Here is a 25,643-nt window from a genome sequence, read left to right as displayed (position 1 = left end):
ATCACATGATTCACATCGGCCAAAAATACCATTTCCCATTATCAATCATTAGAGAAGGAGCAGCTGCCAACAGGAAGTGGACCAGCTGATTCCAGGGAGGTCTCTAATGTGCAATGTTCTCGCCTGGAGAACAACTCTGGAACTCATGCTCTTTGAGCTTTTTCTAGTGTTATTGCCCAGTGAGCACTTCCATGAGAATGAATGGCGTACCACTGAGGAGGAGGAGGAGGAGGCCTGGGCCAGTGTTGTGGAAAGTCATACTTGAATAAAAGTGAAAAATTTGTGTTAAAAAAGCACTAATATATAACAGCGAATGTTGCCCATACAACTACCACTGTGCTCAAAATACCTCTCCCCGAGAAATGCTATCTAACAAATGAGATTAAGTGGATTTGTATGTGCCATAATATAATTATTTTCCTGCCATATTAATCTACTGTGACCTCATACGATCCCCTCTTTACATTGCTTTAAAACGCAGATGTGGGAGAGCATTTCAAACATATTTATTTTCTACGTCCCCACTGCGTTTTCAAAACAAAGCGCCAGATTCGTGCCAGTGATGGAAACGGTTACACCTCAAACTTTCTATCAGCAGAGTCATCAACCATCACAACCACAAGTGTACCGACTCCAGGGGGAGGGGGTTTCTTTCAGCTGCTCTCCCTGCAGAGTCTAAGCGTCAAAGACTTTCTGACAAGACTTCATAATCACATATCGTTTTTTGTAATACACCAATATTTTTATACTTGTCTCTCCTGATTTGAATGTTGAATTGAGTGTTTTTTGAGATTTGCCTGTGTTAAGCAGTCAAGACATAATTTGCTGCTTCAATTTTGAAGGTTTTTGTTGTAAATTTGTGACGTTATGACCGTTTTAAAGTGTAGAAATAGCCAGAAAATAAGGTCAGACATGGGGAGGGGTTATCATAAACACCAGTGGTTCCCAGATGGAATAACCCAGGAACTTGGATGTATCTTTAGCATCTTTACCACAAGCTCACCAGGATGCACCCTCAACCTTTCTGTTGAACGGAAAGTAGAAGACATCACCTCGGGCTCTTGGAGATTATCATGGCAATTATTTTTCACTATTTCACTGTTTTTTCACATTTTACAGACTAAAGAACCAACTAATTAAACAAATAATCAACAGATGGTAATGATAATAACAGCGGCAGCCACTTGTAATGCAGAATTTTCAAACTTCCTCAGTGTGTCCAAGTGGGACAAAAACTGAAATGACATTCACGTCACAGCCATCCAGAGGGACTCCGGGTTCTTGGCAGAGGACTGAGGTGGCTCTTTCTGTTATCTCATTCTGTGCTACTATAGAACAGCTCTGGCTACACAGACTGTATCAGTCAGAGCGTCTGACTGCTGTAGGTGAGGCCGTCTAAAATAAACCCGCGTGTCTGAAGGGGTTTGGCGGATGGAGAGGGCGTGGCTTGTGGGTCGTTCCTCGCGTCTCCCTGAGCGCCTGTCAAAGGCTCCCTCTGACACAATCACACAGTGAGTCATTGTCACACACTGCCCGGGCACTTTTCTTCAAGGTCACGACACACTTACAGAGAGAAAGCAGTGACATAACTGACAAGAGGACATGCGTGCTCACAGGGACAGCTCTCAGCATAAGTAGCTGGTGAAAAGTAGGTTTCCAAAGTTGTTCAACATAGTGTTCATCCTGCTGCAGTGAGTGAGCTGTATCATTTCAAAACCAAAAAAAAGTGTATTACTAATTCCCAAGTTTTACAGTAAAAAAAAAGTGTACATATTAAAGGCACTATGTGGAGATACTAGAGCTGCAGCTGGAGCTGCTGTTTCTTAGTGGAGGGGAGAGAGGCATTGAGATGAGGCACATAAATCCACATCCTTTTGGACTGTTGCAAGAAAAATCTGACCCGAGTCCTTCACAGCAGCATAAAACACCTGAAACAAATCGTCCGCAGGCTTGTACAGGCAACCGAGAGAGACAGGGGAAGGTCATTTTTCATGTCACATTACAGTCTGGTCACATATGGCCGATAAGTCTAGTACAGTCTGAACTAGGCTAACTGTCTCCACCCGTATCCAGAATTCTGCTATGCTAAGCTAAAATATGCTGATTGTTTGGTGGCTAGCAGCAAGAATGTTATGAGCATGTTTTGTCAAATGTTACCCAATTCCTTTAATCTATCGAGAAGTGCTAACTTGAACAGGCCACTCGAGACAGAAAAATGCTTATTTATGCTCCGTGTGTATGTCAGAGGATGCCAGAAATAATTAGTGACTTTTGAAGTTTTTTAGAGTGAATAATGACATGGCACTTTTATTTCAAACCACACACATGACTCAGATTTTCTTTGAGGGAGTGTTAGTTAGTTTTTTTAGTGTGTTATGTTGAGGCTAAAGAGGTTTGAAACTCAGATTTAAAGAGAACGTTAATTCATTTGTTTTCTTAGAGGTTCTGTGTCAATGGAAAACATGTTTTCAGTCCTTGTGCTTGTTGTTACTCTAAACTGATGGAACATTGTTGTCTGTGTGTCCTGTGGGCAAAGAAAAATTGTATTACTTTGATAGCCAAATGAAAGAGCTGTTGCTGGCATTGAAAAATTAATGAGTGTGCTGCCTAAAGATAAACGCTCAAGGCAAACGCAAAACCAGCTTGTTCATGGTGCTCGTATCTTCACTAATTTGTGTGTGAGAGAACTACCTCCGAGGGAATTGTTCCCAAATTGCATTTTAGTAATTCAGAGCACAAAAAGGAAATGCAGCCATCCGAGTCTGAAATTCCCTGATAGAAAAAGTCTTCCTCATGTGGGCACATATTATTTCTTGCTGCTGAAGATACAAAATGCAAACGGAGGCTTAGAAAGTGCTGTCTCCTGCGGCTTGTGTTTATGAAGAGCCAAGACGTCTGAGAAACCCACAGGATCTATTAGCAAAAGGCTTGTGTGGTTAAGGCATTTACAGTCAGGTCACTTTCCTCTTCTGAAAACAGGAGAATCCCTGAGGGCTAGACAGTTTCATCTGCAACACCCAGACAGTATAGAAAATAAGAATGTGGAGAAGCTTAAAGTTCAAACTTCAACCCTCCTGAAAATAAACTGACGTAACGCGATCGCAGACACTTATCTAACCAGTAAAACAGCGCACGATGCAGTAGCCAGGTGCTGGTTAATGACAGGTGCTGTCAGCTGGTGTGTGTTACCTGTCGGCTGTCATGCTTGGACGAGGAGCTGCTGTTGCTGCGCGACAGCGAAGATATCTTCTGTGACATGGCTGAGCTGCGCTCCTCTGAGCCCATCTCGCTGCAGACTGGCTGGGGCAGCTCTACGGCTGGAGTCCCAGGACCATTCCTCGACTGAGAGAAACAAAGCGGAGGAGATGGGGTCAGGGCAAGACAGAGTGGAGAGAGGGAGACAGAGACAGAGAGAGAGAGAGAGAGAGAGAGAGAGAGAGAGAGAGAGAGAGAGAGAGAGAGAGAGAGAGAGAAAGGCTTTCAGAGGCAAGCCCTTTAAAAGCCTTTTAGCCAGCTCCCACTGAAAAATGCATTAGGTTATTCAGAGTGATTAGTTTTTCCATCTTGATGTAGCAGAATATGGGCTGTAATGAGAAAAGCTGCAGGGTGGAGAGGTCTCAACATCAGCAAACTAAATTGACGGACAAGACTGGTTGACATAAATTGGTCTGCAAGTGAGGAGACTGCAGTCTTAAATTATTCATATCTCATTCTTAAAGGGAGTGATGGATTGTCAGCTTTTTATGATCATATGAATCTAAAGCACCCACTATGTACGTCCAGCAGTGTCGGACGATGTAGTCAGACCCGAAGGTGAAAGTAGAAATAACGCAATCAAGTGATTATTTTTTCCCTCTTAGTGTTTGAATGTTTTGTTATTTTTGTGCCCTGATCTTGTTGGAATTAGGTTTTTATCACAGGTTTTAGTTTTTAGCATGAAATAAAGCAGTAAACCCTGATGATCGCTCACATGCAGGCAAAAATCCTTCGCAAATACTTAACTGCAGAACTGTTATCAGAAAAATATCCTGAGGTATCAAAAATAAAGATACCTATTGATGTAAAAAAGCTCATTTAAAGGTGGCGATGGACAGAAAAGGAATTTCCGGCATGGATTTGGCTTGGCAAGTTTAAGACATTCATCGAGCCAAAATGCACAACACTTGCACGACACACGATCTTTAATGTAGAAGTGGGCACTTTTGGAAGGATCATCTAAGATTATCTTAAATCTTAATCTGCAAAGTACCCACAGCCTTCATTTGAATGTAGAGTAGAGTGAAAACTACATTATTTCACTCTGAAATGTAGTGGAGCGGAGGCACAACTTAGCATCTATTGGAAATGATCAATTAAAGTAAAAGTAATTTACTAACTTTCCATCACTGATCATTAACACTGTCACTGTCAATATAAATCATGCTCATTGTACATAATGTATATTGTAGACATGTACACAATCAGTGGATTTATCCAGTATTGACAGTGTATTTCTTTTATGGTCAGGACGATTATCGGAGCCAATATTCTTGTTTTTTGTGTACAATTGCCGATTAAAATACTTTGATTGTGATGCAGCATCCTCTCTCTGTCTGTGTTCACCACTCTGTGATCTCACTCAACATGTCAGCACTGATAGACATTAGTGCTGATGCCTAATGTCTGTGCACTGCTTGTACTCAAAACTCACAAAACAGTTGAATTGTATATGGACTATTTAGCCTATACTTTTACTGTGTTGGTGATTTTAGTTTACTACACATACACTTTCTTCTTACATGCTATTGTTCAGTCCTGTGACCATTCTTCTGTTGTCCTTGATCCCAGCAGTGTCTATTTCGATGTAATTACACTGAAAGCAACGTAAAACTGGAGTCTGATTTCTTGTTAGTATAAACATACTTGGCCAATAAAGCTGATGAACACTCAATTGAATATGAGTCAGCTCGGCCCTTTCAGAAGCTGTATCTAACCCCGTGGTGCAGCATGTGAGTATATGACACTGAGCGGTGGCTGATGTGACTCTACAGCTCAGTGACGAGGGAATAAAAGGCGACTGTCACATGTACAGTAAAGACGCGCTGAGGAGTGAGATCATCAGTGAAATGTGATACCATCACGTCAACGGAGTGTGAAAACAACTGGGCCTCTGTCTTGAAATGGCAACCTTCAGTCAACCGCCACACTTCACACACAGACTAATTAACGTGATGCGCCAGGTCTACCACATCAGCACACACAAGCACATCTCGCTAATGCAGCGAGCGGCAGTATGTCATCGCGCGGGGAGCTGATCAACAACCCACAGCCACATGGGAACAAGCAGAAGGTCATTAGTTTGGCTCTACTGAGGATGCAGAGCGGACCAGTGGTTCTGAGTCCATCGCTGTATCAATGTCCATCTGTGAGATTCTGGAGGCCGTGATTATATCTTGTATTCATTTCTGTCAGTCGCTGCACTGTCTTGATTTTTGTCTAGCTTTGGTTTGGCATGAATATTTTTCCCCTATATGAATATACATCACACCACAGCAATGATACGAAACATCCTTCATTGAAGAATAAATCCGATAATCATTGCAGGGCACACACTTTTGCTGAATGCTGAACACTGACCCTGATAATCAGACCAATCGGACGAGGTGAATTTGGTCGAACGGTCTGGAAAACCCTACTGAGTGGTCCTTTGGTTACAGGCATGTAAACGTGTTGAAACCACTTTGAAGCAGCGGCAAGGTTAATCACATTACCTGCTCTGCATCCGCAAGCTTTGTGCTGCATAATGGCCACGGACTGTGTTGGAAAGACAAAAGCCTATCGTCATCCGAAACCTCCGTCCTTCTGCCAAGCCTACACCAGCGTTCTGTCTGCGGACCACAGGCCGCGGTTTTACACTGACAGAGCACGGCTCCCAAAACACAGCCAAGACAATAGATCAAAGTGGCAGGACACACAAAAAGAGGACCCCAGCAGCAGAACGTCTGCTGCATTTTGTCAGCTCAATTATAGGTGAGCGCATTTAATCAAACCAGAGCAGAAACAGGCGATAGACAACTGTGATTCATGACACACTGAGTGTAATCCATCCACACTGTATGCATGTGTCTATCTTCCCAATTCATCCTCTCCATCTTCTATTATTTATTCATCCACTTTCCACCGATCACACCAGCTCTGCGCAGGTCTGTCCCACTGTCACCCTTCAGGGCAGCCCTTTCATCTGATCCAACAAGACCACTTCTCAGGCTTTCATGAGGGTGACAGCAGTATTAGACGTCACAGCTCCAGTAATTACCCTCTCTCACTGAAGAGCACGAGCTCTTTGATGCCAATGAAGAAATGCAGCAAGTGACTGCAATAAATTTGATATTAGATCACAGAGAGCTCAGGGTTACTGTCAGTATGGATTTTTTTTTTTAACATCGCAGTGGTTGCTGTCATTTACAGACTGAGGAGCACAAGGAAGCAGATATGAGAAGCAAGATAACAGAGGAGATCTATCATAAGTGGCTGTGGCTTGTACTAATGAGTAATGCCTGAGACCAAAGTGTGGTAAAGAAAAAAAAGGAGGGGCCGCTGAGAGGCGGTGTGTGCTGAGTGCGTTTGTCCAGTGGGTCAGAGGGGATTACATGACCACTGACAGCGACTGAGGACAAGAGACAAACACAGGCTGCAGGGAAGGTTCTACTGTCATCAAGATGGCCTCCCCTTCATGTATGAACACAAGAAGACACGTGGACACAAATATGTACGCACATCCAGTATGCAGAGTTCTGGGTAATAGAAGCTGACGCTCTCTCTCTTTCTTCATTAAAAATAAAGCTGCCGAGTTGAGAGTCTTCTATAATGAAAATGGGACTGACATTTAAAAAAGAATGAGTCATGTGTCCCATTAATATGAAATCCAGCATCATCTCAATATTCATGTAATACTAAAGGAAAAAGTCAATTGCATTTCAATGAAATCACCACATTTTATTCATTTATTTAAAACTGGATCATTTTCAAATAACATATTATACGCAATAATCAAAACATGAGGAAAACTTTTACTTTAAAGGCTAACACCACCAATTTTGAACATTTAAGTGTGTTTACAAGTCTTGGGACCTTTTGTGGCTCCAGAGGAAGCTGCATGTCATCTGATACGGTGCCTCCAGTGATGTCACTCAGCAGCTAAGTTGCATTGTGGGTAATGTAGACACCAAGTTATGAGAAGCAGCCCACTGGTCCATCATTGCCCTCCAATCCAATACGCTGGACTCATTATGAACAGTTTGAGAATGATCAAAATCAATACAGCAGAACCAGAAAGATACCAACTTTTTTATTTCACACATTCTTTTCAAAACCTGGTGCCTACATTACCCACAATGCAACTACATACAATCAACATCCTAAGACCAGTAAACACACTTTGATGTCTGAAATTGGTGGAGTCTCCCTTTAACAATTCTTGTGGTTAAACTGTGACCATGATACCATCAAATAAGAAGCAAAATCAAAATATAACATGGGGCGACGCAGCCTTATAATCATATTGTGATATGTTTAGGCTGCGTGTTGCATTTCAAGAAATGTTTTTAACTAAATACCATGATATCACTATTGCAACAATATTGTAGTAATGACTGTTGGTAGTTTTCTGATAAATAATCATCAGTAGTGTGGATATAATGATGAGTTGGGTGAAGGCCAGAACACTGTGGTGAGGTCAGACAATGACGTCGCTTTACTGCAACGCAGCCTTTAAAACCATGAAAATACAATGCTTGTGCCATATCAAGATATATTAACATCCAAAATCTAAGACGATATATAGTCTAATTTCACAGAGACATTGTAATCTATTGCCCAGTCTTAGACATGGTGAAAGAAAATACAGAGCCCTATCTAATGACGTGGCATGGTTATACATCTCTTCAGAGGCGCTGCATATTTCAGTAAGGCTGTAATTACTCTGAGTGACAAGTGGACTGAAGTTCAGTCTATTTGTGGTATAATTAAGCGCTCATGTAAATCACTACTGGCAAGTTTGCAGGCCATGCTTCACCATATAATCTCTTTGTTTAAGGAACAGCTATAAATGCAGATGTTCTTTTCAAAGAGTACTCCAGCACAATAGGCTAAATGATCGGTACGGTGAGGTGACAGACGTCGCTCTGTGGGTGAGTGAAACCTGTACACCTGTATAACTAGCAGGAGCGCCCAGTGATTTTCTCTCTTTGAAGACCCTCCATCTTATCGGAGAACCTCTATCGTAGTGCTGGACTGCAGAAATAACAGTACATCCGGTAAGTTTATATACTGTTGTTTTAAACTTCTCTGGGGATACAATGTACTCTGTGAAAGACCAAAGTATGAAACATACATTCTTAAAGGCTCTGGGGATGCTAATGTCGGCCTCATGGTCAGTCAGTCTACCACTGTGGCTGTGATGTTCAGAATGCATCCATACAACTATTGGATAGTTTGCAGGGAAATTTAATGCAGACATTCATGGTTCACAGAGGATGTATCTTAATGTTTGTGGTCACCCCATGATTTTTCTTATAGTGCCACCATGGGGCTTACATTTGGTTTCAAGACTTGGTTTTGTGAGCAAATATACAGACGGTATTTATTTAGTGCTTTTGTAGTATTAGTGACAACTCAAAACACAAGTCAGCATTCACCCCCCCACACACACATACATTCATACACAGGTGGCTAGAGGCTAGATATAGCCTGAGGAATCAAACCCAGGACCCTCCCAACGCTCTACCTCCTGAGCCACAGCTGCTCAAATTGCTTCAGAACCAATGATATTCCCATCAGCATCAAACTGTATTATTATGACCTTTAGTGTTACTTAGTAATTGTCAGAATGCTAACACACCAAGGTAAGACGCTCACCATAATAAACATTTTACCGCTAACGTTAGCATTTAGCTCAAAGCACTAGGTGCCTTAGTATGGCCTCACGAGCATGAATTTAGACTAGATTTGTTAAGGAGATGTTTTTGCCTGTTATTAGATCATATACAGTATAGATTGTCCAACTTTGGCTGCAACCAACAATTACTTGCATTATAACGTAACATAACATAATAACATTCCATTCAACAATATATCACACACGACAGTGGAAAGCCATGAACTGAGAGGAGATAGTTATAGACTTTGGCATTTTTTTCTTGGAAAAAACATTTTCAAAATAGAAGTTAATTATTTTTTAACTAATATGCAACAATTGTCTGTGGGAGTCACCAGTTATGCAACCAACCAGCATGTTCAGTGGAAAATACACGTGTTGCAAGAAATCATATAATTTCAAAATATAAAAAGTAATAATCTTATTGTCCAGTTGCACAAAATAACTTTAAATGTCTGCAGGTGCTTGACATACACACCTGACTAGCTGCTGAGATTTCTTGCCTTTCAAAGCTCTACTGTGGAACACAAACCCTCCTACCTCCGTTACTTTCAGGCGTATCAGAGAAGTGTCAACAATGCGTCGGCCAGCTATAGATCTCTGTTAAAAGTTCGAGATGGCTTAATGTCCCTTCAGGCTGCACTAACTAGATTGACAGAAGCTGAAAGCCCTCTATTACATTCCGCAGTTCATGTTGCAGATGTTTCTCCATCCCTCCGCTCTTTCTCCAGAGTCTGCCGAGGGCTGACGAGCCTAACAGGCTTTCAGGCATCATTAGGATGTGACTCACCAACAGAATAAACGGTTCATGGTTGAACCCCCACACTCTGGCTTTCTCAGGAAATAGAGTCATGTTTGCAAAAAAAAAAAAAAAAACGACAGTAAGCACTGATGCACCAGTACATCAAAACGTTGGGCTGGGGCGGACTGTAAAGCACACTCCCACTGCTCAGAAATGTGAAGTGAAAGCAGCGAGAGTGAGGCTCATTTTGGGAGGGAATGACAAGAGAGAGAAAATGTGCCCAAAGCTACTCGAGAAGCCAGCCTGTCCTCAGGTAAAAAAAAAAATGACTCATCTAAAAATACAGTTAGAATATTGACTTCCACCAAGGTGATAAGATGATATTTAGATAACCTTTAAAGAGCTTTATATAATCTCTCAAATAACATTTCATATGCAAAACCCAGCAGTAAGAGTTGAATCATGTTCCAATCCGACGCCATGAAAAGCAGCCGGCTCCACATGTTTATGGGGCTTATGTTTATGAAATAGCCAATGTTTATGTATAAAGCAAACAAAGCTGCCGGGGAAGAATATAAACAAAAGAATTGCTTTTTTATTCTATTAGATAAAAAGAGTAGCTTTTCAGCTTGGACCCAATCTGAATAGATTCCCTTTTGATGCGCGACGGGCTGGTTTGATGAAAAAGAGGAATCTGAAGTGAAGAAAATCGATGTTGATTTAAAAATTGCTCCAAAAGGAAAAGTTGAGCTTCACTCTGGTCTTTTCAGCTCAGAGACAATCACCCTAAACTTGACAAAAACAAATGTCCTCTGCGTTCACTAAACACCTAACAAGGTGTTGCTGTAACTAGCTTATGGCTGCACTCAACCAGCCATTCTCTGACAGATCATCCCTCTCAATGCCAAGTGCTCCAAACGCTGCCACCCATCCATCTGAGTAAACCCAGATCGGAGCCCTGCCTCGCTTGATTTTTGATTGCCTTTAATTTTCCCCGGCAGGATAAACTAATCAGAAGTCGGTTTGTCATGAGCAAACAGATTATTCCTCCCGGCAAAAGAGTCATTAAGAATATTTTTCTGATAGCTGCTGCCACCATTAGAGACACAATGGGCTCTCATGCGCTGCATCCAAAAGTTACCACTTTAATAACAGTAATCTCATTACATCTGTGCAGTATCCTGCTGGGGTGGTGCCACTGAGTCGTCGTGATTTCATTATTGAAATGCAGAACAAGGGGTGGGATCAGGAATCAGCAGAAAACAGTATTCTCCTAGTTCTGGCCACATTCTATACTTCTTATTTCGACAACAGCAACAGGAGGCAGATGTTGTATTTATGAGCTCGGTCAGAGGCTGAACTAAACACTAACAATACACACTTATGTGCAGTATTGTGTGTAAGGTATTCTGGTAGTTTGAAGTGTAAAAAACAAATGATCCCACGGTCAAATCTGTGTGAGTAAAGGGAGTTCGAACTCTGGTTTTGCTTTCTGTGTGAGCACAAGCACAATTGTTGTTAAAAGGTGGAGCGATTCTGGAGATAGTTGACAGTTGAGTCCCAGATTGCCATTTACCAATGCTTTGGGTTTCTGATGGACATCATCATGCACATCTCCATGAATTGTTTCTAAGCTTGATAATACTCGACCAGAATTTCCCCCACTTTTCATGGACATTGTGGATAAGCACAAATTGAAATTCTGGTGAAAATTAATGATTATACATAGGCTACTTCACCGAATGAACACATCATCTGAAGATTGAGCATTCTTGTTATTCTCTTATAAATGGTGCCTCACACTTTTCAGACTACAAACTGCACGAAATGATGATAACACCATCAACAATTGAAGCTGGTCACTGATTGTGGACGACCTGAGAGAGTCGGAGGAGCAATTCAAATCCGAAAGCAATATTTCTTGGACCGTGTCATTCAATGTGATTAGACTTTCGGCTACGGTCCTTCAACTGGCTGCAATCAGTTGGAGAGCAGAAGTAACACTGCTGTCTCACTCTGAATCAGCTCTCTGAAGAGTTATCACTACCGAGTAACTCAGACCTGAAACTCTCTGGCTTTTCCCCTGTGAAACACTGTCACTTTTATCAGGCGCAGCAATTAATCGCCCTCTCCAGCCATTACTCCCACCCTGTATCCTTTCCCAAAAACATCTGAACGGTATAACGGGAAGTAGGGCAAAAAAAAAAAAAAAAATCCCTCTTCTTACATCCATCAGTGGAATCAGGGCACCACAGAGTCTACAAGCGTTCCTTTTCTTAGAATATATTCTCGGAGCGACATCACGGGTCAGCGTGGCAGCACCCAGCAAGCCATTAGCACAGAGGACTGACACAGAGACAAAACTGGCTTCATCCCAGCATGAGATCTATTATTCATTGGTACATCTCTTCACCAAGCAAGGTAAATGTTTGCCAGCCCACGTCTGTCTGCGCGTGTGGCCACACCTTCTCACAGATGGTGACGCCTGCTCCTGATCTGCTTAAGGCGTCTCTGGTGAAAGGTTGCCAAGGCCAGAGGGAGCCCCTCCAAAAACCAGGCTCACGATGCTGAGCACGAAGTGTGCGCGTCTCTCGCTGCTATCCGCAATCTTGTATCTCAAGCGAGTCAAAATAGAGTTTGAAGCATCCACGACTCATCCTCCCCGGCCCGGGTGGAAACACTTGCTGAGTTGCGATTGGGACAATAAGGGAGAGACGGACATCTTTCATTCATGTGCTACCGCCTGACATGTGACAGGCCTTGTCTCACAAACTCTCACACACCACATCCTGTTAATCAACCACATCCTCGTCACACTCCCTCCCTTCTCCTCTCCCGCCCCACACAACCCTGTCCTCCCTCTGTGTCTCCATTTCTTCCTCTTGTCTGCTCTGAGCGTGGCAGCGGTCCTCTCCTTTGTTATATTGTGGGGGAGTCTGACAGCCTCATAACTCAACACCAGCTCATTAGGACGCAGAGCGGAGTCACAGCTTAGCTCAACACTCACTGACAAAAGGGGAGGGTGGGAGGCATGAACGCGCTAAAGTTCATGGAACAAAGTGCTCTATGTGATGCCACACATGTAGCAATCCAGCTGTTGCCCCCCCCCACCCCGATTAAATACGTTGCTTACGATTCAACCACAGTCCTGACTGGGATGTACCGTTAGCATCTCGGCCTCTAATCTCTTAGAGGTGTTGACCCAGAGGAAGAGGATGATGACATTGAGAATGTAAGCATGCTGCTCCTTCCTCATGATAATGGATGTAGCCACAAAAATAACCACAAAAAAAACAAAAAACAACCAGATATCACAGAAACTGGAAAGAACATCTGCACTGCCACGAGCAATCTCCGAGTCCTGTGTGTGGACTATTTATATTTAGACATGGCATCGTCTTCCATCACCTTCCATTTATGGACAAGACACGAGTCTGTCCTGAGAGGAGTTAGCTCATCTTGAGAGATGCACTTCATGCCTGAACTCTGTCTGCCACATCAGGGCAGCGTTCCTGACTCACGGTACGAGTATGGATGAGCCTTCAGCATGCACGTATGAGATAGAAATATAGACTGTCACAGCACCAGAGGACAAAGGGTGTGGAGCTGACAAAAAGCAGCACCGGGTTTTCATCTCTGACAGGCTTGAGCTTTTTGCGGTTTGACTGCAGTTGTGTCAAAGATAATACTAGCAGCCCGTGCTGAGTCGTGGTGTGATCACATCTCACCCACAGATCGTTGAAGCTGGTCTGCCTCTTTCTATTTGTAGAGTTTTATTGACCTAATTTCCTGCCTTTACCTAATTTAGCCGGCTGCAGAGAAATGTGAACTTTCATACACAGGATGATCCAAACATGAGAAATAGTACCTTGAATCATCGTTGGACTCATACTATGAATTAAACAAGTTAACAAACATGCCATTTTAATGTTTTAGAATATAGTTTCATTTTCATCAATGCAGAAGCAATGACGTCATGAATGCCGTCAAGGTATGATTCATAAGAAATTCCTAGAACATGAAGACAGGCACAGAAAATAAAGGGGGCTGTGTATCACCACAATGACCAACAACTGTCGCTCACGATACTCTTTGCTGTATCGATCTTTGGCTGATCAGCTCAGATGACCATGACAGGCGGGTGACTTGGAGTTTGTTATGGATCATGACCTGGTCATAAAGCTAGTCAGAGACCAAAGTAGAGGGAAAGTTAAAGCTGCTGTAAGCATTGCCGTTGTTTTTCCAGTTAGCGACCCCCCTTCACGTCACCACATGAGTGCAGAGGGGTTATCTCCAGACATAACATCAAACAGGAAGATCCTGCTCTCTGTGCGATCACCAGCAGATAGGACCGCCTCTTTATTGAGTTCTCTATCATGAGTGCACGGACGAGAGACACGGGTTATTGACCAAATACTCTACAACAGTCACTGCTGTTGGAATACAGAGCCACTTAAAAACATATCACTTACAGCAGCTTTAAAATTTGACCAATTGATGGCACTAAACAAAAAGGTAATCACAAAGTCAATAGGTTTCTCCATCCTCTGCGGGGTCATGAACATAATGTAAAACATTTCATGACAATAATGGCAATAGCTATTGAGGTGTTTGGATCAAGGTACCAGGACTGTTGTACTGGACCAAAAGGCCAGCATATCTGTCCTGAGAGCACCGTGTCTCGTGTATCTGATCCGACAAAGTATGAGCAGCTTACCAGGGATACCACGGCTGCAGGGGAGACGATCTGATGTCAGCTTTGGGAGGGAGAATTAAATCAAATGTTCTCAAGAGCGATTCCCGAGGGGGACACCAAAAGTAGTGCTGCAACTCTGCTAACCAACACCCTGTCACCCTGCCAGCTAATAAGCACCACATTGCATTGCACTGGGCTGTCAGGTTAGAGGCAAAAGTTCATCTCAATCTCATCTTCTAATCTACTGTACATAAGCTCAGACAGCGGCTGCTTCATGATTTAAATGACATTCACAAGCCAACACTGACTGACCATTTGTCCAGATGTAAAAAAAATGAGCGAAGACAAGTCAAGAATATTATTTTCAGACTCAAAGACATGTATTATTGAAGCACATGAGAGCCGCCATTCTTTAAGATGGTGAGCATTTTGAATAATTCAGCCCTGCAAACCCAGAGAGTGACTGTGGTGGTACGGAGGAGGTCAGTGAAAACACGTCTTTGCTCGTGGCGTGAGCATTTGTTTTTTTAGTTAAAAGTATCTGTTAGGGCCGCTCTCATAAAAACTTCATGCAGATATCTGGCAGACTGTAAGGGAGTTATGAAATCCTCCTTCCTTCAGAGAGGCTGAAGGAAGGAGCCTGGAGGAGGCTGAGACGAGATCATCAATCTGTCATTACAAATGTCATATTGTTGTATAATCCAAGCCACTTCGACTGGGCAGAAAAAAAAATATGTATATTAAGACAGTTACTGGTCATCCTATTTATCTGATACAAGTGAAACTGAAATATTATTTAATTCAATCCATCTTTACTTGTAGATGTACAATATCAAGCAGAAATGTTGCCACTTTTTTCATGCAAGTGTACCAAAGTGAGCTTGGAGCTAATTTACATCTGCAGCCCCTTGGCAGGTCATAATGGTTGTTTCATTTGTCTTTGCTGCATGGCACAAATAGCTTTTGTCATTTTCTTTTTTTTTTTTTAACCTAAAAAGTTTAAATTGAAAGAAAAAGTCCATAATTGAAGTTCCTCAGTCACGAGCCTTCAGCCACATCTACCTCTTTACAAATGAAACCGCATGAATTATTTACGGAGGCCGGCTGCCCACGCAGAAAGAGGCAACACCTGCCACACGCACGAGATGCTCGTGGCAGCTGTTGCTCTGGTCTTATTTATCCACTTCCTGCTTAATTCACTCGTTGAGTGGATATTAGAAAAGCTGACCCCGGAGCAGTGCTATGCACTTCATGACTTAAACGCACACATTTAGCTCTATACTACATCCCCCTACTATCAGTGGAGTTAATCAGTGAAATTTGGTCAATATCAATGCACTGGACTGAATATCTGTGCGCTACTCTTCTACTACATGACGAGGAGCAACACAAAAACACCTGTCCACAGTGCAATCTAACAGATGATGGTTCAGCATATTTATTCAAAATTCAGCCAGATGCCGGGAGGGAAGTGAGACTACTGTGAAGGCGCCTTCATGCAATGCAGAAGACCCGTGGCTGTTTTTAAATATATGTCTTGCAGGGCCAAAGATTTTTCTTCTATCCTGCGGGTGCATTACACAGATTCCACAGATTCCACTGATTCCTCTCCCTCACAGTCTCCCCTGTGTTTGACTGCAATCACTGACCTGGCTGGGTGTGACAGCAATGGCAAAAAGAGAAGTAGTCCTCATACTGAAATCTAGGGAGGAGTTTCAACAATCAAGGTCTTTAAAATTAATCATCACGAATTGTGATTTTGTCCTTCACCTGTGCACCAGTGTGAGGCAGGATGTGGGCACCATCCACGACAAACATTTACACAGAAAACTCTCAGTAGACCTTACTGAGCCTCACACACCAAAACACACACACACACACACACACACACACACACACACACACACACACACACACACACACACACACACACCCTGAGCTGCACTTGAAAAGCCACCTCTGTTGCACTATTGACACAACACCCAGAGAAAAAATCTGAGATAACACGCCGTAAGCCCTAAATTTACAGCTACTCTGTGAGTGAGCTAGAGTAATATTCTACCAAACAAAGCAGCTTTGACTCGCCCACGTTTTCAGGACTGATGTAGATATTTGACTACAAAGTTTTCGCCTCAATCCCCATATTTAGCATCAGAACCACTATCATTATGGTTTACACAAACCATAATCATCAGGGAGTGCACTGATGACTGGCACACATTTTCTCTTACATCTGCTTTAGTAATACTGCAAAAAAAACAAACAAAAAAAAAAACCCTACTGTTTTCACACCAAACCTGGTGAGTGTGTGATGCTGAGCTCAAGCCCTGATTAACTCTGAAAATGGATCCTATCTGCGCTCCCCTGTCATCATCACACACACCTACATGCACTCAGCATGAGAGATGCAGCCACTCATAAAGGCACATTATTCACAGTTTTGGCTTGTTGGCTGGGTCGCATTGAAAGCTCGCCCCTGATACTGCACAGAGCTGCCGTCGATCAGGTTCATATGGAAACAGTAGACTTATCCTTCACAACTTGTATTTACTTGTCAGGGGGAATGGAGCCTCGAGTTACCATGGAGACTGTGGCTCCACTGGTGGTTTCACACGGTTTGAACACACCTGACTGGAGAGGGGGCAACAGGAGAGTTGAACCCAGCATTTTGAAGTCAGGCGCTGCTAAACGTGGGTTCCTGTTTCACTCAAACATTCACAAGTGAGCACTCTGAAATTTTTGCCGCACTCTTTCTCTTAAAAAAAACTGTTGTGATGTCTCATGCTTCCTCAAAAGCGCCGCAGTGCAACTTTTAAACGACGTATCCCTGATGCCCGAGCACGAAGTTTGTAAGAAGAAAGATTTTAATCGTGAAGTTGGGGGGGGGGACCTGCCAAAAAATAAAAGAGAAGAAAAAAAAACCGCACTCACCTTGACGGAGTTACAGATGTGAATTCCAGGTGGTGATGAGGGCGGAGATCTTTGAAACACTCTAACGCAACACAAACAGAGTAGACAGCCAGTGAAGACACACTCAAACTACAGCCTCACACAGTCAGCCTGCCCTGTCGACACTGACATGCACACACATGCACCATCCGCTCTGCAAGCATCAATTTCTCCACCGCTGTATGGAGGAGGGCGCCCGGCGCGTGACGGACTGAAGCCGCGCTCCAATTAAAACGCAAAGCGTCACCTCGAGGGGGGAGGGGGGCGGGGCTAGCGTCATTGACAGCATCTTTTCCATGACGCGCTGAGGAGGACCCCGACAGCAAGGACACACCGTGTGGATGGAGACCGACCCGTTAAAGACATTTAACTCTGGTACTTTAATCACAGATTAAGTTCAAGCTTACATCCCCATATGTCCATGTGCAGATAAGGAGCGGAATTACTCTTTAAAGTTTCTATTTGATGTTAAAAATGATGTCCAGATTACCAAAAATGACAAGATTCCATCTGTCAGACGAACGAATTGAAGTCAGTGAAGAGTGACAGGATTTGCTGTTGAAAATGATCATATACTGCCACCTGCTGGACACATGCCTCAATCACAGGTTGCCAGTAATGTGGTCATGACTGAGAAAAATGTAGTCAAGAAACTAGAGCATCTTTTTCAAACAATTACTGACATTTTCTTTTTTTTTAAAGGGTAAACTACCTGATGAGTGAATAGTGCTGTTGAAATTGTTCACAGCCTTGACTTCGATGTAAGTGTTTGTTCATGCATGCAGGTTTTGAACACCCATCCACATTAACAAACAACAAACAAACAGTCTTAACAATCTCCTTCCTGGCCTCAGCAATAGCCTGACAACTTCAGATTGAAGCGAGAGCCATTATCATTGTTGGTTTTCCTTGAAAGTCTGAATGGGGAGCCTGTTATATCACTCAAGGCTGCAGGCTTTTCTGCTCAAGGACTTTCTGTCACAGCAAAAAAAAACCTTTCACAGCCTCCCTTCAACAGACTACAGTGCGAAAAGGCATGTTTTCCTTTCACGGTGACGAGCTACAAGGTTACTGCAGCACCTTTAACACACAGAGATGGATTCCGTAACACGGCCGACACAATGGCCGGTGATGCACTCTGCGTCACGTTTGTGTTGGGAGAAACATCTTCATACAAATGTTTGCCTCTGTAATGTGAGAAAGGTTATAGCAAAGACCAAAGGACTCATCTGTGCTGCATTATGAATTTACTGCCGCTGAATATTCCCTGTGTGTGGACTGTGTGCAGGCAGACTGAGCTCATGAAAGTCAGCTTTGAAGGCTCTTTCTTTTATTTTAGCCTTACAATCAGCCGTGGCTTATGGGAGCCTTATATAAGACCATTATTGTATAATACCTCCTCAGCTCTGATGAATATTGCAAATGAAAAAGATGAGAACCAAAGGGCAAATTAACAACATTTCTAAATTAGCTTGACTGTTTACTGTACTTAACAGAACTGAGTGAGCAAACGCGGACATGAATCAGAGTAAATACAAGAACAAGATCCAATTATTTTATTGTGAGCATATTAGAAAAAATGTCAGCCCTTCATAGTCACTCTTTTTTGTGCCGACAAGGTTTTGGTTTGGATGTGCTGGAAGCAATTTTCAGCCGGATCTCAGAAGCAACTGAATATCTTCTTGTGAAATGTAACCACGACTGTATAATGTTGAAATCTACATGTATAACAGTCAATTATTTTACTTTGAAAAGCATCTATCTATATGTGTTTAGATTCATGTGGTTTCCCCAGGTTGTTCCAGGTTTAAATTAAGATCCAGATATAACATGTAAATATCCATATTCAAGAAACAGTTTTCAAGCTGCTCAGATGTTTTACATTAAAATAAAAATCTGCCAAATTCAAAACTTTCAGATATCTCTGGATCACACAAAAGGGTAACAACATGAGATGGTTAAACAGACGCTGAAGAATCAGTTAATGAAATAAATGAGCCCAGAATTGTGACATCATCTTATTCTTAAGTACAGTTAACCTAACTGGACAAGTGTCTGTTGTATGGAAACTAAAATTACATGCAGGCTATTTGTAATGTTTGCTCTGAGTGAGCAACACCAGAATTCCTGATTTCCCTTGAATATATTAAAGCTAGATAAAAACCAGAGGAGCTATGATTTTGCACTTACAATAGTTTGGGTTATTTGAATGTTAGTATAATGAATCACAGAGAAACTAATGTTTTAGTACTATAAAGTAAACCACACATTTATCCTTCCTTTATCCTTCCCTAAATTCAAAGCAAAACTCAGTGGTGTTTAAATGTCATCAGTACGTGTTCAGTTGTGGTTACACCCTACAACTGGGTTTTAATTTTTACATCTATTATTTGCTTCCAGGATTCAGTTATCCATGGAGGTAATGACAGTTGATCCCATAGAAGTCGTGTTTTTTCCCCGTGACGACGTTGTCCCTCAGGTTCACGGCAGCCCGTGTGATGGAGCTGTTAAAGTTGCGATGGGCCGCCGTCTTGCTGAATAAACCCTGAACGTCCAGGAGGCTGAGAGCTGCGCCTCCTCCACATCTGTCCACTGGGCGGATGCCTGGCAGGACGGGAGGCCTGGGCAGGATGCAGGGGTTAGAGACACTTCCCACCGCCAGCTTCTCCTGCTCTGCAGCTGCCCCTGATGACAACTCATCATGTGATTCAGTACCTGCCATATCTTTAGCTACATCTGACTTACTCAAGCTAGAAATATTTCTTCCTGGTCCAGAAGTCTCCTTTCTGCTGCTTGGTTCGTCCTTTGCATGCAGGCTTTTCTCTCCTTTGGCCGTCATCTCTCCCTGGGAAAGTGGGCGGTTGTACAGGTCCAGAGGTCGCTCTGTGTCTGAGATCCGGGCAGCGTTAGCCTCTTGGCGGCTCTGTGACACACATACTTGCATGGAACTTTCATTAAACTGGACTCTGCAGTTTTCTCTCCCCCTGCCCTCACACGCCGAGCTTTGGCTCTCAGTTTGTTGTTGGTGTACGACCTCCTGGGACAGCCCTGAGCCCTGTGTTTCTGTGCAGCCGCAGCTGTACTCTGATAGAATACGCCCCCTTTGGTTTGTATCTGATGCCTCATTATGCTTAGCTGTGATCTCTTGTGGCCTGTGTTGGTTTATAGTTGCTGAAGCGGTGCCTCGGTTTGGAGCTGGAGATGGATTTAGGAGTTCAGCAGCAGCAGGACTGCAGGTGCTCCTCCCCGGACAGCTATCCTGTCGCCTTCTACGTCCTTTACTTGATTTAGAGGGCACGAACACAGGGAAGGACCTTTCTCTCTGTGGAGATGAACTCATTGCAGGATTACTACTGCATGCTGTAAATGTTTCTGTACAAAAGGTGGATGGATATTACCAGCGGTGCAGAGAGTGAGCTCATGCCAGTGAGATCACACATCTTGTCATTGAAGTCATCTATCTTAAGAGGATTGGCTGGCCCCGATCCTAAGATAAAACAAACTGCAAATGTCAAAGACTGACAATATTATTGATCACTGAGGTTAAAATCATGCATATCCTGTTACTGCATTATTCATTCACCAGCAGAGTGACTGTTCACACAGGCTTTCATAGTTTCTGAAAGCCAACTGTACTCCGTGTTCTTATGCTTTTTCAGCTTCCTGCTGCTTTCTCCAACATTAACTGCTAACAGTGACTGGGCCCATCTTTGCCATCTTTGTGCAGAGACAGCCCTATGGTCATGATAAATTATGGCATTTTACATTTCTGCAGACCACAGATATATCAGCAACTACTATTGTCCTGTGCATTACATATATATCATATCTACATTTCTGCACAATGTGTCATGTCATGTTCACTACCATGTCGAAAGGTGGAGGAGATGGTGGCTAACCAGCTGGGCCCCCAAACCCCAAACAAGCAGTTTAGTGCTTAAACTTAACCAGACCACAAGCACAACTTTGTCACAACTTAAAATCGAAAATGTAACTGACGAGTCTTAAAGCTGCAACATACAGAAAAGTGTCAACATCTTTTGGAAACATATATAATCAACATTTATAATTGTTCTTTACCTGTGTAGTGCATTTGGTAGGAGGTGACCCAGTGAGTCCTCTCCAGGTTTCTCAGCATGTTGCTCGTCCTCTCAGATAATGACAAATCCCAGGCACGAAGTTTCGGGTTGGGCAGCACTGTCTTAGAAGGAGTGGGGTAGAAGACCTGGTTCTGTCCCTTCAATGGCTTTGTTTGCTGGAGGAGGGTGGAGAAAATGGTGGTTAGTTTAGTTCATTGGATAACCTCAACGGTAATATGAATCCATTTAGCATCTCTCACATCCAGGAATCTGTTTTCTCCGGTCCATGTAACAGCTTTTGTCCTGGTTGCCATGGGTGTTTCCAAGACCTCATGTCTATATGGAGCACCTGTGCAGGGAAGTAAAGACGTCTTAAGCCTCTCTGGAAACATGTACCATCCCCTCTTACCACAGCATGTGGCCCTCTTACCCATAGTTTTGCTCAGCAGAGTGATGTCTGGTGCACAATTTGGGATCAGGGGGTTGAGGAAAGGTTGGAAGGCCGCTCTGACTCCTGTTTCAGGGTCATCTGGAGAGCGGAACGATGGGAACATTGCAAACTTGGAGATGTGGGACGAATAGGGATGTAGTTTAGGAGTTGCAATCTTTATCATTTTCTCCCTGTTAGCAATAACAGTGAACAAGTCGAGTGAGGATAGGATGTGTTGAGGTTTGACGCAGTCAAGAGAAACCTTGAATCCAAGTGGAGAGCTTTGTTGAAAAAATAGAAGTCTATTGTCTGTCCATACATCTACAGAAAAAGTCGACAAAAAGTACTCACGCCATATTTATATCTGTTGGTTTAGGTATGCTGAGAAAAGAAAATGAATGTTATCTTTCTGAATCACCACAGAGGAATAGATTTGATAATATGATATGCAGTATATGATAAAATAATGATACATTAATGGCTACTCACAGCTGGTCATTGAGACGAACTTTACTTTTCTTTCTGACAGTGTTGTCATAACTGTGACATGCATGTGAAGGTGAAACAACAATCTTTAATTTGGCCACATGTGATGTGCTAATTGTTCAATTCTGCATCTATATTTGACTTTCTATGTAAAATGTTTCTACACTCACTCAGATATGATGGCTCCTCCACACCCACTGTGGTTTAGTGAAGGTGTGGCCTCCATATGGCTGTTGAAAGAAAGAGTGTGAGAGCAAAAAGGACATAGAGTTAAGTTGGTATGTGGTGAAGCTTCTTGTTTTCTCTTACTGTTCTCTAATGAGTGTCAGTTCACTGTCATTCATCATTGATGTTAGACCCACTAATCTATCGTTAAGTCATCTTATGGCGTAAATGTTTATCTTCCTGGTTTTCCTGACATTTTCTGAACCTATCAGACTGCTCTACTCTTCTGCTTGCCTTTACCAACTTAGTGTGAATGTATCCACATTACTGACGATGATTTATCAAGAATCTCACTGTGTTTATGTTTTGTTAAAGTACCAATAGTCCTATTGTTTATCAAGTGCTTTTGAGGCGATTTAAAACTAAAAGTACCACCCAGCCTTAGTCGTGATTGAAAGATTTTACAATATCAATCTGGAGAAGATTTCCGCCAGTACCACCCTAAATGTCACAAAACCAACCTGGCTTACAAATATTTTAAATTTTAAGTTTACTCATATGAGGATATAAAATTTTAGCACAAGTTATAGCATGGGTAAAGAATGAATTGACTCCACAAGATTAGAGCATGTGTTCTTAGCCAGTGATACCTCTCCTATTTTATTCTTCTACTTTATCCATTGATGATTATAAATGTCCACTTACCTGGAAGGTGTTACAAAGGGAACCAGTGGGATGGATCTGTCCATTAGTTTGTTGCCAATGGCAGAAAAAATGGATCCAGAGAAATCCCTTATATATTCTCCAGGTGCAGATGTGGGAAGCCGTCTTCTTGGTCAAAATGGATAAGAGCTGAAGTCTTCGCTGTCAGAACAGGACTCCCTCGTCTTCACTTGTGACCACTGAGGTGGGTTTGGATTCCTGGGACAGCCGCGGTGACGATGTTACAATGAACAATGGGATCAGAGTGAGTGACACCCAATCCAGCCCACAGCATATACTGTGGAGTGGGAGCAGGAGATTAAAACAGTTTTATGAAACCAAAGACTGGAATATCACACACTGGGTTTGACAAGACCAGAAAAAAAAAACCTGAACTGTAACCCTGTCAAAAATACTTCCCGTTCTTGTCGTGTACAGCTGTGACAACTAAGGGCCGAGATGCAATGATATTTTATCGTATATCAGTATTTTCCTATCCAGAGGGCAATCACTGCCCCGGGTGCCAATCATCCGGTCATCAAGCCTGGATCTGATAATATGACACATTCACAGTTTGGTGAACTCATACAGCTAACCATGAGGTGGAATGAATACCAAGCATAGTCTGGCAGGCACACGTTGACACCGGATACAACTGTGTGCGGCTGGTGTTTGGTTGCAGGGGTCTTGTTTCGTTGTCTCCATCTCCATGCAACATGGAAACAGTAAAACATTTGGACTGCTCCAAACAAAGCCACAAAACTTGCTTAGAAAGATCATTTCAGCCTGAGAACCATCGCGCTCTTAAGCCAATGTGGAGGTTGTGTGTTCATCGGTTGAATATCGTCTTCTAGGTTTCAGTGGACTTGCCAGACGTGCACTGTCTGTGGTGCTGTTACTCTGCCATGACTCAGCTTGTATGAATGAGGCTGACTTTTTCGCTGTAGACAGCACAGACAACTGCAGTGAAAGTTTTTTGTCTTTTAAATGACAGAATGTTATGCAAATTAGTTTACCCATTTCCGGAGAAAAACAGACAGCTGTGTGTCAGGAGACTTCCTAAAACCTTTCATATCAAAGGAAGCCTGATTCGTATTAATCCTCAAACTGCATTTGATGAGATTTTGTCCCAATTAAGGAACCTCATTCTGTCAGCCTCCAGTGAGTGAATAAAAAATAATCCCTTGTAATAAGGAATCCCAGAAAGTCTGACGGTTTGCTGTCCACATGTAGGGATTAACGCTATTATAATCATCTTGTTGAAAAAGTAAAAATGAGAACAACATCACAACCATTGGAACACCTGAACATGTCATGGATAGTATTCACATGGCAGCCGTTCTCCTCTGACATCACACTCAGGGTGGGAAGTTCGACTGTAGATGGCTACTTCTGTTTTCAGGCAGGCAAGTCATATTAAACACTGGCAATCTGACAAATTGTTATCATGTTTTGATGTGATACGATTAATGAAGGCATGAATTAATTCAGAAATATCAACGCGCATCTTTGAGAATTTTTTTCTTAACCTGGAAGCTAAACTCACAGGCTGTTGAATGCTAATCAGCTGATGTGTTATCGAATATGATTTATACCTTAACGTAAGGCTGGAACTTCCCCCATCCATTATCTTTTCAGTTGCTGATAAACTCAAATGGGATCAAAAGGAAATTATCTCTCTGCAGTCACTACCATACAAAGTTTTTTCATAAATTACGTCCCACAGTGTCTATTGAATGAGGTGAGATTTTGGCTTTCTAGTGAAAAATCCAAAAACTCTTCTAACTTTGTCAGGAAAAACTGTGCTCATGTAAGTAGCAAATAAGAAAAAAATACTTTTGAGCACACCTGATCTTGTTCCTTTACTCTTTAAAACATCAGAAACTGGAAAAAAAAAAAAGCATCTTAAAAAAATTAGTTTTCAATCAGCACGCAGCCTCTGACTTATGATCAATGCAGCTGCCTTTCCTTGGACATGACATGGACTGCTTTCCAAGCTGCAGGGTTTGCCTTGTTTGTTGGCCCTCACAAGACCCACATTCTGCATTCTGCTTTTTTAATTGGGATTCCCAAGAGACATTGTCCAAAGAAGTCTCAGCAAAACGCCAAAGTCCTATCAAGCAGCCTAAGCTAAGTCCAGTAACCAATTACCCTGCTCAGCCCCAGCGGAACCGCCGCTCTCCGGATTACATTTCCTGCTGCTGCATTGTAAATGTGCCACTGCCTGCAGTGACTTCACTAATACGCCCTTATTGTGCAGATGCAGTTTGATGTTTAACCCCTACAGGGTTGAACACACCAACAGAAATTCCACTTAATCAGTGGTACTAACGGTTACTTCATCAATAACCTCTGAAACACTCTGAGAAATTATTTGCAGGAAAAAAACATTTGTTATTTTCTCCAATCACGTTGCAAATTGCCGTGTTAACCCCAAGAGTCAAAAGCAAAGAGATCCGATTATTAGCTACTGGCCCCTG

At 42.6% G+C, this 25,643-nt stretch overlaps 2 protein-coding genes across 4 annotated transcripts in view; both read right to left on the bottom strand.

Annotated features, from left to right (window-relative positions):
* Window positions 1-17,517, bottom strand: part of osbpl3b (oxysterol binding protein-like 3b) — a 36,538-nt gene extending 19,021 nt beyond the window's left edge. For all 3 annotated transcript variants that reach the window (XM_037075637.1, XM_037075639.1, XM_037075640.1), the window contains exons 1-2: window positions 17,284-17,517; window positions 3,190-3,342 (exon numbers count right to left, since the gene is read on the bottom strand). In XM_037075637.1, the coding sequence (XP_036931532.1) occupies window positions 3,190-3,285 (96 nt within the window). In that variant the 5' untranslated portion in view covers window positions 3,286-3,342; window positions 17,284-17,517. The remainder of the gene's footprint in view (window positions 1-3,189; window positions 3,343-17,283) is intronic.
* A 2,191-nt stretch (window positions 17,518-19,708) lies between these two features.
* On the bottom strand, window positions 19,709-21,994 carry LOC119005707 (uncharacterized protein C7orf31-like). Its single transcript, XM_037073574.1, has 5 exons — window positions 21,811-21,994; window positions 21,641-21,729; window positions 21,382-21,556; window positions 20,700-20,788; window positions 19,709-20,623 (listed from the first exon to the last, which is right to left on the bottom strand). Exons 1-5 carry the CDS (start codon window positions 21,992-21,994, stop codon window positions 19,709-19,711), a joined length of 1,452 nt encoding a protein of 483 aa, XP_036929469.1.
* Between the last annotated feature and the right edge of the window lie 3,649 nt (window positions 21,995-25,643).

Source organism: Acanthopagrus latus, chromosome 17, assembly GCF_904848185.1.
Source record: "Acanthopagrus latus isolate v.2019 chromosome 17, fAcaLat1.1, whole genome shotgun sequence".
Lineage (NCBI taxonomy): Eukaryota > Metazoa > Chordata > Actinopteri > Spariformes > Sparidae > Acanthopagrus > Acanthopagrus latus.
The sequence above is the reverse complement of the archived record's forward strand: the minus strand, read 5'-3'. Positions and strand labels throughout refer to the sequence as shown.